The sequence below is a fragment of the Rhincodon typus genome, chromosome 13, assembly GCF_021869965.1.
Source record: "Rhincodon typus isolate 14 chromosome 13, sRhiTyp1.1, whole genome shotgun sequence".
Taxonomy (NCBI): domain Eukaryota; kingdom Metazoa; phylum Chordata; class Chondrichthyes; order Orectolobiformes; family Rhincodontidae; genus Rhincodon; species Rhincodon typus.
This window is the reverse complement of record NC_063344.1, coordinates 61,826,970-61,841,794: the sequence shown is the minus strand read 5'-3', so window position 1 is coordinate 61,841,794 and position 14,825 is coordinate 61,826,970. Positions and strand designations below refer to the sequence as shown.

General features: G+C 41.8%; 1 protein-coding gene across 1 annotated transcript in view; it reads left to right on the top strand.

Annotated features, from left to right (window-relative positions):
* LOC109929224 (interacts with SUPT6H, CTD assembly factor 1) overlaps positions 1-14,825 on the top strand; it is a 37,571-nt gene continuing 22,746 nt past the window's right edge. Inside the window, exons 1-2 of the mRNA XM_048604309.1 lie at positions 1-155; positions 14,207-14,322. Coding sequence (XP_048460266.1) covers positions 119-155; positions 14,207-14,322 — 153 coding nt within the window. The 5' untranslated portion in view covers positions 1-118. The remainder of the gene's footprint in view (positions 156-14,206; positions 14,323-14,825) is intronic.

Genomic DNA, 14,825 nt, shown 5'->3' with positions numbered 1-14,825 from the left:
CGCAGTGCTGCCGAGTCCGTAGGCCAGAGCGCCGCTTCTAGTTTGGGGAGAGACGCCGGGTGGAAGGTACGTGGTGTCGGGGGGCTGAGCCGAAGCGGGCTATCGTTTGCCCGCGGCCATGGATTTGGAGGACGATTATTACCCGGACGGAGACGGTAAGGAACGGGATCCCGGGGGGGGCGGGGCGGGTGTGTGTTGGTCCGCCGGGACCTGATCTCGGGCCTAGGCGGTTGGTGAACATAGTGCCCCGACTTGGCAGGCCCCTGATCCACGCCTTCGAATCAATCTGCTGAGTGACCGACACTGGGGCAGTTTGTGTCGCCCCTAAACCAGTCACTTCAATGATCAACAACATGCTGCATTTGTAGAGCGCCTTCAATGTAACAGAACGCTCCAAGTCCCTTCTATCAAAGTGAAACCGACAGCAATGTAGGAGGACAGTTAGTTAAAAATCAAGTGAGAGAAACAGGGTTGAGGTGATTCTTAGAAGGGAATTCCAGAGCTTGGCGTCATGGGACTAAAGGCACGCAGCTAATGGCAGAGGCTGACAGGTATATAAGATACTGGACTCAAAGGATCATCCACTTGTTGGTCAGTTATCAGGCTGAAGAGATTCAGACTCGTGTTTAACGTTCGGTGAAGCCGAAACTGGAGGACCCACCCCTGGTTCTTCGTGAAAAAGAAGTGCAGTGCTGCCATTAAAGTAACTAAAACCCACATGGCTTTCCAGCAAACAACTTTCTTTTATGTCAGATGCTTGTGGGTTCAAGCCCTGCTCCAGAGACTTGAGTATGCAATCTGGATTGACATTTCAGTGCAGAGTTAAGAAAGTCTTGAACTGTCAAAGATGATGTCTATTGAATGATTTGTTAAACTGGAGTCCCTATCTGCCTTCTCACCTGGAGGCCAACAACAAAGGTAAAATAATGTGGATTCTGAAAATCTGAAATAAAAATGAAATGCTGGAGACACTCCAGTCAGGTAACGTTACTGGAGAGAGAAACATGTTACCGTTTCAGACCTTTCATTTGAATTGGGAGATCTTTGAAGTAAATTATAATTTGGTATTTGTAAAGCGAATGTAAGGTCTGTGATAGTACGAAAGGTGGGAGTGATTGAGTGATAAAAGGGATGATGGTGCAAGACAAAAATCGGTAATAAGAGGACCGGTATGGAGATAAAAGACGAGCTGGGGAGTGCAAAGCAAAAAGACATCGACTGAAGTGGTGGTGGGAGGGAAAGCTTGAAAATCTGCCAAAGTGGAGGTGGTGTGTGAATAGGAACTTGATAGATGAACGGCAGATAAATCTCAGAGATAGTAGGAACTGCAGATGCTGGAGAATCCGAGACAACAAGGTGCACGGCTGGATGAACACAGCAGGCCAAGCAGCATAGTAGGAGCAGAGAGGCTGACGTTTCGGGCCTAGACCCTTCATCAGAAAAGGGGGAGGGGAAGGGGGTTTTGAAATAAATAGGGAGAGAGTGGGAGGCGGATAGAAGAGGGATAAAGGAGACGATAGGTGGAGAGGAAACAAACAGGTCGAAGAGGCGGGGATGGGGCCAGGAAAGGTGAGTGTAGGTAGGGAGTTAGGAAGGGGATAGGTCAGTCCAGGGAGGACGGACAGGTCAAGGGGGCGGGATGAGGTTGGTCGGTAGGAGATGGAGGTGCGGCTTGAGGTGGGAGGAGGGGATAGGTGGGAGGAAGGGACGAGTTGGACTGGTTTTGGGATGCGGTGGGGGGAGGGGAGATTTTGAAACTTGTGAAATCCACATTGATACCATTGGGCTGCAGGGTTCCCAAGCGGAATATGAGTTGCTGTTCCTGCAACCTCAGCTGTCAACTGCGCCCTACTGGCTGTAGAGAATCTATACCATAAATCCAAACAGCAGCCCAGCACGTTCTTTATTCTCAGGGCTCTGGTTCAGCCATCCTCCATTGTCAATATCTTCTGTCTGCAGAGAAAAATGAGATTAATGAGTTTTAAGATTAGGCTGCAAGGTAGCTCATAGAACAATGAAATGCTGATCTAAGTTTGCATCAAGTTTATTTACAACAATGTTAACTAAGGACAGAAATGATAGAGTAGGATAAGGCTTTCAACTGGGAAGCAACTGGCCTGTCACACCATGCATGTGCACTGAACTGAAGTATTAAACAAAAAAAATTACCCAATCTGCAAGGGAACTCCCTTGTGTTGTATCATAACATCAAACAGTATATACTAAATTAGAATGTGTGCAAGACCAACAATATGTGTTTCCAGCACTGTACAGTGGCTACATTCATGGTACGTGGGTACTAGTGGCTAAGCCAGTGATTTTAGTGCTTGAGAAGGTGGTAGTGAGCTGCCATTGCGAACTGCTGCAGTCCATTAGTGAATGAGTTTGGTACATCCAGAGTTTGTTTGGAAGAAAGTTCCAGCACTTTGACACAATGGAACTGAAGGAATGGTGATATGGTTACAAGTCAAGATGTTTGTGGCTTGGTGATGAGCTTGCAGATGAACTTGCCCCCATGCATCTATTACCTTAGTTCTTCAATGTGGTAGAGGTGTGTGTTTGAAAGGTGTTGCCAAAAGAGCCTTTGGTGAGTTGCTACAGTGCATCTTGTAAATAGCAGACATACTGCCACTGTGCATCAATGGTGGAGTGCGTGAATTTTGAAGGTGATGGATGGGTACCAGTCAAGCTGACTGTTTTACCTTGCATGGTGTTGAGCTTCTTGAGTGCTGTTTGAACTGCAGCCTTCCAGTCAAATGAAGAGCATTCCATCACACTTCTGATTTGCCCCTTGTAGATGCTGGACATGCTCTGAAGGTTAGGAGTTACTTGCTGCAGAATTCCCAGCCTCTGACCTGCTGTTGTAGCATAATGTTAATTTTGATGGTCCAGTTTTGGTCAATGGTAACCTCAGGATGCTGAGAGTGAATATTTCAGCAATGTTAATGCCATTGAATATCAAGAAGCAATAGTTAGATTCTTTCTTGTTGGAGATGCTTAGTGCCTGGAACCTGTGTGGCATGAATGTTTATTTATATAGAATGATGCCAGAAGCAGAGGAGCAGGTGTTCAATATGATAGGTTTGTGGATGATAGTTATAGACATGTTGGCCATAGTGTTGTGGAAGAAATGATCTACAACAATTTAAATGTAATTGATAATGTGGCATTATTCAAAGATGTACTGCAGAGTTTTCTCCTGTCCAATATCTATCAATTGACCAATATTAATCTTGTTTATGGGAGCTTGTTCTGTTCAAATTGGCTGCAACTACCTGGAGGTGTCTCTACACTTCAGAAGGACTTTATTGTTCTCAACCTCACTCCACTTGAGGTGTGATGGCAGTCAGGTTAAACTTACCACCATTAACGAATGAGCAACCTGTGGTCCTCTGGAGCTATGATGGCTTTTTCTTTTATTGTCTGAGGTGTTTTGAGAATGTCCTGAGATTGTGATAAGCAGTTAGATAAACTGTTGTTTATTTATATAAGATTCCTGCTTCTGTTCTATTGCAGATTGTCTTACCCCTTGACCATTATCTCTCAGGCTTAAGTGAAAATAGCTCCCCCTCCAACAAAAGGTCTACCCTGTTTTGATTCTTTTACTGAATCTGACTTGTCAGCTATCAGCATTGTTTTAAAGTCCTGCAGATATACCCAGTTTAGGATTACTTTGTCTGCCAATATTAGGTTATAGTCTTCTCACGCTAAATCATTATAATCTTTGTGACATTTCAACTCCAGGGGAAGCCCCCCCACCCCCAGCAATGTGCAGGGTCACTGATATGTAATTAATCGAGTGACAAGTACATGCGAGAGCCATTCCTGACCATCTAGTACACTGTTCCAGTAGGAAGCCAATTGCATTATGGTTTCTCCTGATCTGAAAGTTGTCGTTATTGGATTCGTGGAACTTACAGACCAAGTATAGATTAACATTGCTTTCACTAAGGTATGAAAATTGACTGAAAGATATTTGAGGGGGCAAAAAAGCAAACTTCTAATCTTGTAATCAATGGTTTATTCATGGTCTGGAATGAAATTGATTCAGCTAACCTGGCATTCTTTACATGCTTGTAATTCGAGCATTGGCACATTCAGAGTATTTTAATGGAAGGAATAGCTCTCAGTTGGCCAAGTAGCTTCAGGCTGTTCATTGAGGACAGCGACGCAGACTTCAAATAACAGTTAAGGCAACCAGGTCACAAGGTAAAACTTTTATAAATCACGATAATTCCTGGATAATGAAATGAAAACTAGTTTACAGTTATGTCAGATTTTTTATCAAATATCAAGGTAGCGCACTTTATAACTGTAGGTCTGACCTGAGTAGAAACAAGGTCAGAGGAAGAAGCCCAAAATGTTATTCATCATGTTTTTAAGGAGGCTTTTGAAGGTGGGGAATTTAGAAAGTGGAGGTTATATTGTGTCGTATTTATATACATATACACATATCAAGAGTTTAAGCTTCACTAAAGCAGACATTGAAGCCTTAACATGACGTATTGTGAGAAATTACGAAGATTCGTAATATTTCATGATGATTTGTTTGTTTGGAGCTTTGCTTCGGCATTCTGAAAATGATAATGCTTTAATTATGTTTTGGTGCCATGCGGCCAATTTTATATAGTTGGTGATCTTTGTGACAAGATTGCTTTAGTTGCCTGTGAAATACGCAATAATGCAGGCTTCCTCACACTGAGTGGTTACAGCTCATTTGCTTACATGCAGCTGTGAATAGGTAATGCATTATTACGTTTCCTTGCCTATAAGCCCCCTTTTCAGTGACTTAATTCAACACCTGTTTTTTTTTTGTGTGTGGTGATGACACCCTCTACTTGTGTTTCCTTTGTATCCCTGCTGAAACGCACTTTTGAATTCTGCCCAAATTATTCTTGCACTTTCTCTTGCTTGTACCTATTATTTTTCTTGCTGCGTCTCACATCATTTCTTAAGTTCCTTCTTCCCATTTCAGGCCAAAGTGTTCCTTTGACAATTTTTTGCATTTATCTATCTTGGGAGAATGGTGTTGTTCATGCTTAAGAATCGGATCCATTTTGAGCTGGAGAAGTAGGTTTGATATTGTATGTATGATTTTACACTGGTATATGATTAGATGCTCAGTTCCAGCGCATTGTCCCCAAGCTTATTCTCCATTAAATTATTCCTATCTGGACAAAAACAAAACAAAGAATTGTAAATGCTGATAATCAGAAAAAAAATAGAAATTGCTGAAAAATCTCAGCATGCCTGGCAGCATCTGTGGAGAGAAAGCAAAGTTAATGTTTCAACTCCTGTGACCTTTCTTCAGAACCAATTGTGGCTCAGAAGAGGTTGGTATATATGGTGAAGATGAGGTGGGGGAAGGGGAGGAGTAAATGCTAGGTGGAGATGGAGCCCAGAGAGAGAAAAACATTTGGGCAGACAAAGGAATGGGCAAAAGTCAGCCTGGGAGAATTGATAGTTGCTAATGTTTGTAGTAGCAGCCCATGGGATAACAAGGCCTGGTGCGTTGGGGTTGGGGTAAGGACATGGAGAAGGAGCTTAGGCCCTAAAATTACTGATCTTGGTATTGAGTCCTGAAGGTTGCTGGGTCCCCGTGCGGAAAATGAGTTGCTGTTCTTCCACCTTGCACAGAGCTTTGCAGCAAGCCTGAGACAGAGATGTTGTCTGAGGAATGTGGTGATATGTTGAAATGGCAGGCAACAGGAAGCTTGGGGTAGTCGTTGTAGACAGAATGTCAGTGTTCTGCAAAGTGGTCTATGTTACGTCTCCCTAGTGTGGAGCAAACCACATTGTGAGCAGGGAATGTAGGAGACTAGATTGAGTGAAGTGCAGGTAAACCACTGTTTCACCTGGAACGTGTGTCTGGGTCCTTCGGTAGTGAGGATGGAGGAGGTAAATGGGCAAATGTTGCACCTTATGCATTTGCACGGGAAGATGCTGTGGGGGTGTGAGGTGATGTTGAGAATGGGCAACGAGTGGACCAAGATATTTTGAAGGGAGCAGTCCCTGCAGAAAGCTGACAAGGTATGGAAGGGGAATATGTGTCTGGTGTTGGCATCCCGCTGAAGGTGGTGGAAGTGGTGACTGATGATCCTTTGGATGTAGCTGCTGGTGGCATGGTAAGTGAGGACCAGGAGGACCCTATCGCCGTGTGGAAGGGAAGAGTGGGGTGAGGGCCGAAGTGTGGGAGATGGTCAGACACAACTGAGGGCCCTGTTGACCACAGTGGTGGAGAATCCGCAATTGAGGAAGAAGATGAACGTTTTGTAGGCCTCTTTGTAGAAGCTGAGATCATTGGAACAGATGTGACAGAGAAACTGGTAGACTGGAATTGAGTCTTTACAGAAAGCAGGTTGTGAGGATGAATAGTCAAGGTAACTGTGGGAGTCAGTGGATTTGTACTGGATGCTGGTGGCCAGCCTATCCCCAGAAATGGAAACAGATGTTGAGGAAGTGGAAGAAGGACACAGATGGACCAGGTGCAGGTGAGAGCAGGTTGGAAATTGGAAGCAAAATTGATAAAAATTTTCCAATTCTGAACGAGAAAGGAAGCAGCACTGATGATGTCATCGATATAGCGGAGGAGGAGTTGTAGATGGGGGAATGAGTAGGACTGGAACAAGAAATGTTCCACATACCCCACAAAGAGACAGGCATAACAGGGGCCCAATTGGGTACCCATGGCCACGTCTCTGACCTGAAGAATGTAAGAGGAGTTAAAGGAGATGTTTTTCAAAGTAAGGATGAGTTCGGCCAGGTGGAGGAGGGTGGTGGTAGGTAGGGTTGTTTTACACCTTTTCTGGGAAGAAGCAGAGAGCCCTGAGCCCATTCTGATGAGGGGTGGATATGTGTGAGGGAATTGCATGTCCGCAGTGAAGAGGCAGCTAGAACCTGCAAACTAGAAATTCTGAAACTGACTTGAAGCATCAGAAGAATTACAGATGTAGTGGAAAGGGACTGGACAAGGGGAGAAAAAATAGAGTCGAGGTAGGAAGAGATGAGTTCTGTGCGGGCAGGAGCAGGCAGAAACAATGAATCTGTCCGAGCAGTCCTGTTTGTGGATTTTGGAAAGAAGGTAGAAGCTTTACGTCAATTTACAATCACACAAGTTGCAACATCTGCCTGTTTACGTCTTTCTCATTATCCAAAGCCTGAGACACTTTGCAGGTGAAGCAGCAGTTTGCCTGCACTTCACTCAATCTGGTCTACGGTATTCGCCGCTCACAATGTGGTCTGCTATATGTGAAATGCAGACCACTTTGCAGAACACTGAAGTCCTGCCTGCAAAAATGACTGTGAGCTTCCTGTTGCCTGCCATTTCAACACACCAATGTGTTCTCTGGCCAGCATCTCTGTTTTGGGCTTACTGCTGTATTCCAGTGAAGCTTAGCGCAAGCTGGAAAAACAGTACATTATTTTCTGCTTGGAGACTCTGCAGCCTTCTGGACTAAATGTCTAATTCAATAATTTTAGGGCCCAATCAGACCTTGTCATCCCACACCACAAACAACCTATTATCAGCCACTGATGGTCCCCATTAGCAGCTATTGATTCTCCCAGGTTAACTTTTACCCATTCCTTTATCTGCCCAAATGTTTTTCACTCTCTTAGCATTCCATCCCCACCTATCATTTACTCTTTCTTCCACCCCTCCCCCATCCCATCTTCACCATATATATCATCCTTTTCCTAGCCACAGTCAGTTCTGAAGAGGGGTCATTGGACCAGAAATGTTAACTTTGTTTTCTCTCCACCGATCCTGTCAGACCTGCTGAATTTTTCCAATACTTTTGTTTTTATTCTTTCCTGGAGTTCAGTGTGTATTCCTCTCTTGCCCATTGTTGCTGTTGATGAAAAGATATCGTATTTCCTATTCTTGCTGATGTTGCAATTCTTAAATGTATTAAACAAAGTACAGTGTTAGGCAGGGACGGATGCAGTAATACAGTGAAGGTCGGAGATAAAATGCAAGAAAAATCTCCAACCTGTAAGATATGAGGGATGCTATGAAACAAAGTTGGAAAATTGCTGGAAAAACTCAGGTCTGGCAGGATCTGTGGAAGAAAGCAGAGCTAATGTTTCAGGGCTAGTGACCCTTTTCAGAACCAGGGGTGTTATGATTTGGTTATCCTTTTAGAATTAACAGGCTAGGCACAAGAACACTCTTCTCAAACATAAGTCCTCCTCCATGAAACCATGATGACTAATCCTGACATTCCAGATATTTTGCTTTAACCTTAATAATGGTCTGTAGTAATTTCCCTATGACCGATGTTAGACTAACTAGCCTATAGTCACCACTTTCTGTCTCCCTCCTTTCCTGAAAAGTATGTTATGCCAGCTGTTTTCCAATCCACTGTGTTTTCAGAATCTAAGGAATTTTGGCAGGTTATGACCAATGCATATTTTAGGATCTGTTAGCACTATAGGATACAGACCATCTCATCATGGGGATTTTTCAGCCTTTAGGCCTAATAGTTTTCCAAGCTTCTTTTTTCCCTGCTGCTTGTGATTGTTTTAACTTTCTCAGTCTTTTTCATCTCTTGTTTTGTCTAATTTAGAGAAGTCTTCTTAGTCCTCTACAGCCAAGGCAAATACAAAATAGCTGTTGAACAGCAGAAATTGCTGGCGAAACTCAGCAGGTCAGGCAACATCTGTGGGAATAAAGCAGAGTTAATGTTTTGAGTTCAATTACTCTTCATCAGAACTGATAGTAGCCAGTGAAAGCTGGTATTTATGCTGAAGACGAAGTTGGAGGGGTGGGGGAGATAGAGATGAACAGATAGGTCACGATAGAGCCCAGAGAGAGAGAGAGAGATGAAAGGGACAGGTAAACAAGGAGTTCACGAATTGCATACCAGGACAGAAGAAAAGCGGAATAAGTGATAACCAAAGCCGAGGGTAGCAGAGAATGGATAATCTGTGCTGAAAGCGGGTCATGTAATATGACAACAGGTCTGAGAGTGGGTGAAAATGGGTTGGCTATGCTAAAAAAAAACCCATGTGATAGTGGGACTGGATGTGGGATGGTTAAAAAGCGTAAAAGGATGAAATCAGGCTCTAAAGTTATTGAACTCAATGTTGAGTCCCAGAGGCTGCAGGGTCCCCAAGTTAAATGAGATGCTGGAACATTGTAGCAAGCCTGTGACAGAAATTGCAACATGGGAACATGATGGTGTGTTGAAGTGGCAGGTGACTGGAAGCCATGAGTCAACTTTACGGACAGAACATAAGTATTCTGCAAAGCAGTTACCCATTTTGTGTTTTGTCTCCCCAGTACGGAGGAGACCACACTGAGAACAGCAAATACAGTCGATTGGAAGTATGAGGTACAGATAAATTGCTGCTTCACCTGGAACCTTGTCTGATTTCATTTTCCAAACTAGCGCTGTAGAGGGCCAAGCTTTAATTGCCTTTTTCCTGTTTGCTTACTTTTGTGAATTCTTACTGTCTGTTTTTGTATTACTAGCTAGCGCTCTTTTGTACTCTGCTCTCTCTCTCTGTCTGTTAGCTTTTTAGCTTATTCTTAAACAATGGGTTAGGGTAGTACCAGGAGTCAGCTTTCTTTTTGTCTTGGAGTAATGGGAAGACTGGGATTGGGAGCGCTACAGAGAAAATAGAATAAAGAGGGAGTCTTTTTAGTGAAAATAAAATACATTGTTTCTTTCGTAGCATTTAGGCTTCTTTATTTTACATCTGACAGCACCATCAAAAGACAGGGAACTGCTCCCATCGCTTGAGAATAATGTCAGTTTCCTGTTTGCTCTGCACCACATAGATATAGTGTTCATGGGAAACTCAGCTGAACACAATAAATTTGAATTGTATTTCAAAATTCTACATCAGCATCGCTCACCTTTTAATAAATAAGAGACTTATATGATTCAAAGGTATAGTCTTGACAGTAAATTTGCCATCGCTTGTCTATGCAACTTCTTATGAATCTAAATTCTTGTAAGAATTTATCCATGTATTCAGTTATATGCAGTGAAATAAAATATTTATTCATCGAGTGAAAAATTCTTCCCCTCATCGCAGTCACTTAAGTATAGTGGACGTCTCCTCCCACAATTAAGATATCGTCTAACATTGTGTGGTCTCATCTAACTCATGTTCTTCATCTGATATATCACTGTGAGTATTAGGTTCAATGCCTCTGACTGGAGTTTTCAGTGCTTTGAAGAATGACATGTTCCACATGATGATTGGTGAACCAGACTTAACAGTGATCAGCAATCCCTTTATATTGGTCCTAACAAAACGGTTGAATGTCATAAAGAGGAGTTTGCTCTCCAACATGACCATTACATTTCACAAACGCTATCTCCTGGCTTTCTTAGCTCTGATTGTCATTTTTCATTTTACATTTACTTGCGTTTGATCCTTCTAATCCCAATCACATTTGCCTATATGTTGATCATTAGATCTGCGGGTAGCTTAGGAAGGTGTGTGCACATCAGATGTATGAATATGAATTTAGCTAGAGGCTTCTACCGAGGAGTTGCTATATAAGTGCGAAGAAAATACAGCCCCTGCTTCTCTAACTTGCTTCAGCTATAGTGTATATTTCACTTTTTTCCCTCTTAAACCCTTTCTGTTCCTATACCCATTCAGATGCCTTTTAAATCTGTATTGATAACGTGGTCAAATGGGTTTCATATGAGCTGGCAAATCATTCCAACATATGCCAATGGTTATTGTTAAGATCAGGAGCATGGCCAGCTATGTGATGAAAATGAATTGGAGGCTCTACCATCACTATCCAGAGATCCAGGCTTCAATATGCATGTGAAAGTGTAAGCATATAAAAGCAACCCAGATTCTCTTTGGGACAGTTAGCTGCATTGGCTTTCCACAGACTCACTACCAGACATTCCAAAGATTCACTACCCTCTGAGTGAAGACATTCCTCATAGAATTATCATAGAATTTCTACGGTGTGGAAGCAGGCCATTTGGCCCATCAAGTCCACACTACCCCTCAGAAGACAATCCCACCCAGACCCAACCCCCGGCCCCCCTCACCCTATCCCTGTAATCCTGCATTTCCCATGGTTAATCCGTCTATCCTGTACATCCCTGGACATGATGGGCAATTTACTGTGGCCAGTCCACTTTACTTGCGCACCTTTTGGACTGTGGGAGGAAATCAGAGCACTTGGAGGAAACGCATGCAGACACAGGGAAAATGTGCAAACTCCACACAGAGAGTTGCCCAAGGCTGGAAACAAACCCAGGCTCCTAGCACTGTGAGGCAGCAGTGCTAGCCACTGAGCCACTGTGCTGCCCTCGGTATTAAGCTGATCTGCTCCCTATTCTGAGATTGTATCCCTGGGTTTACTATCTGAGAATGATCAGTTTATTCCTACTGTCTGCTGTCTGTTAACCAATTTTTGATCTATCGTAGCATGTTCTCTCAATCCATGTGCTGTAATTTTATTTACTATTCTTATTCACTAAGTGGGAACTTATCAACAGCCTTTTGAAAATTGAAATAAAGCATATCCACTTGTTTTCCTTTATGTGTCCAACAAGTAACAGCCTCAAGACTCCTAAGTTTGTCAAACATCATTTCCATTTCATAATCGACCTTGATAGAGCCTAATATTGCCATTTATTTCTAAATGTCAGTTGTCACATTCTTTATAATGAATTCTAACATTTTCCCTAATATGGATTCCATTCCAAGCCAACAAGTCTGCTATTCTCCATTTTTCTTCTTCCTTGTTTCTTAAGTTGTGAGGATAGCAAGAACTTTCCAGAATCTGTAGAATCATGAAGGATAATCACCAATGCATCCACTCTAACTATTGTTACTTAATTCAACAGTGAGGTTAAGCTCATCTGGTCCAGGAGATTTATCAACCCTCATGCACCTAGTCTTTCAAGTACTACCACTTTACTGATACTAATTTATTTTAGCCTTTCAGTTTACACAAGCTTCTTGATGACCCAATATTTCTGGGACATGTTCTGGACCTTATTCCAGAAAGACAAGTGCAAAGTAACTGTTTAATTTCTCTGCCATTTCCCTTGCTTTCCACTGCAGTTTATCTTGTCCCACCTATAATGTACCCAAATTTATCTTTGCTTTTTCATTTCCCAAACAATCCAAGTTTTTATAATCCACCTTATTGTTTCTCGCTAGCTTGCATTGGTATTTTGTTTTCTGTTTCCTCATCATTTTCTTAGCCCTGTTTTGTTGAGTCCTACATTGCTCCCAATCCTTAGACTTACCACTCTTTCTGGCATTCTTATAAGCTACTTCTTCTGATGTAGTGCAATCTTTAACTTCTTTCATCGACCATGGTTAAGTTACCTTTCCCTTTCAGTGTTTGTGCCTTATAAAAATGTTTATCTGTTGTAATTTACTTATACTATTTCCTTTAAATACTGGCCATTGCCTGTTTATCATTAAATCTTTTTGTGGATTTTCCCAATGCACCATAGTTAAATTGCCCTTTTGTCTCCTTTGCTCAGATTTAAGACTGTAGTTTCAGAATGAACCACATTGCATTCCAACTTTGTAAAATTCTATCATCATATGGTTACCATTTCTCAAAAGTCTCATTTACAGCAGTTATTAATTAACCCTTTACAGTTACACGGCCTCATTCAAGGTAGCCTAATTCCTAGTTGGCTCCTCAATTTAATATTATAGAAAGCCAACTCATACACAGTCCAGGAATTCATCCTGCACAGCATTGGTGCTGGCTTGGTTAACCCAGTCAACATGCAAGTTGCCCATAATTACTGTATTACCCGTATTTATCTTGATAGCATGGAAACAATACTTTTCATTGTATCTTGATACTTGAATCAATACGAAATCAAATTAAAAACATCCAACTTTAATCTCATGATTTATAGCAAGCCCAACATTTGTAGTACAATTTGGTGTCCTGTTTTGGTGTTATGACCAATGTTTGGTTTCCCTTTACTGTTTCAGAGATCCACTCAAACTAATACTGCATTTTGAACTGTTAATTGAAAATCTTGTCTTTCTGATATAATGTCATCACATTATTAGGAATACTACCCCACTACTCTTGTCTATCCCTCCTAAGTGTAGAATAACTTTTTGGATATTTAGTTCCCAATATCGTCCACCCTGTACCCATTACTTTGTATTTAAACCATATCTATTTACCTCAATATGTGCATTTAAATCGTCAGTATTCTTCTTGGATATCAACTGGCTCTGAACTGCCAATAATAAGTGTAATCCCTTCTATGATAAGATTGAAACTTGTATGCATTACTTCCAGTGTGGTCTCACCAATAATAGCAACAACAGCAAACACAGGAACAAAAGCAAAGTTGCTGGAAAGGCTCAGCAGGTCTGGCAGCATCTGTGAAGGAAAAAACAGAGTTAGTCTCACCAGTGTCCTATATTGTTGTAGCAAGACTGCCTTGCTTTTATGTTTTACAACTCCCTTGCAATAAAGGCCAATATTCAATTTGCTTTCATCATTATTTGCTGTTTCTGCTTACTAACTTGTTGTGATTCATGCATGAAGTCAGCATGATTCCCCTGTCCTACAGCATTGTAATGTCTTTTTCCATTTAATTAATACTGTACTTTAGTATTCTTCCTGCCAAAGTGGGCAACCTCACATTTCCCACGTCGTATTCCAACTGTCAAATTTTACTTCATTCATTTAACTTGACCACATCCCTTTTGAAGGCATTTTATCTCTTCCTCAGAACTTGCTTTCCTACATATCTTTGTATTATCAAGAAATTTGTCTGCAATATACCCAGTATTTCCAGCCAGGCTATTAACATGTAGCAGATCTCCCCAACCCCAGTCCAGTACCCTTAAGGACCAGCACATATCTGGATTATAGAGTGGCTAGCTACAATTGAAATTCTGATTTAAATAATCAACTTGCCTTTGTCAGCTATTTTGTATTTCTCTCTCCTTCTTGTAGTCTTTGAACTGAAACACTCAAAGCTGTCACTCTGATTTTCAGAAGTATTGTTACAGTATTATACCTTTCCTTCTAGAAGCTCTAATTTAACCATTGGAAATCTAATAGAATATAGTACAAGAACAAACAAACTTTTATGTTAGGACATTCTAAATTACATCTCAGCCAGCAAAGTACTTTTGTGTGTACTCACCTGTAAAAATGCTATGATAGTGACATGCATTTGCAGTAGTCATGTGGTATTGAGTGTTGATTTACTTCAAATAGATGATGGTGGAGCAACGCCGGTACAGGATGAACATAATTCAGACTCAGATGATCAGGAGGACTCAACTGAGCACCGTGCTGCATCTGAAGCCAGCAGTGTGGATCATCAATCTGAGGTAAATGAGTCATATGTCCATCCTGGTCATTCTTCCATAGTATTGGCCCCATAGTCAGCCACTCAGGGCCAATAGCTGCAGACTTGAATGTATCTGGAGCATACAGTTTTACCATACCGGTAGTTCTGCTATAACTCATGTTTTGTTAACGCAAATTGACTGTAACACAATTAATGAGGAGTGGATGCTGTTTGGATAATGCAAACTTTCTGCTGTACAGGTATAGCGATTTCTCTAACGTGATTTTCTACAGCGCAAAGTCACGCAATAACGCAACTATCACTATATAGGAGAACTACCTGCGTCATGAAATATGACTGGACTGCATCGTGCACTTTTTTTGTGTCCGTGTTATTTAAACGTAATGAACTACCACTCTTGGATTCTACAGGAGAGCAATAATAGCCTCAGCTTCATTTCCCTGCATTCATCTTTTAATAACAAATACATGGTGTTCGTGAATTGTTTTCTACACACTATTCAATTCTGAGCTGAGCTCCCAA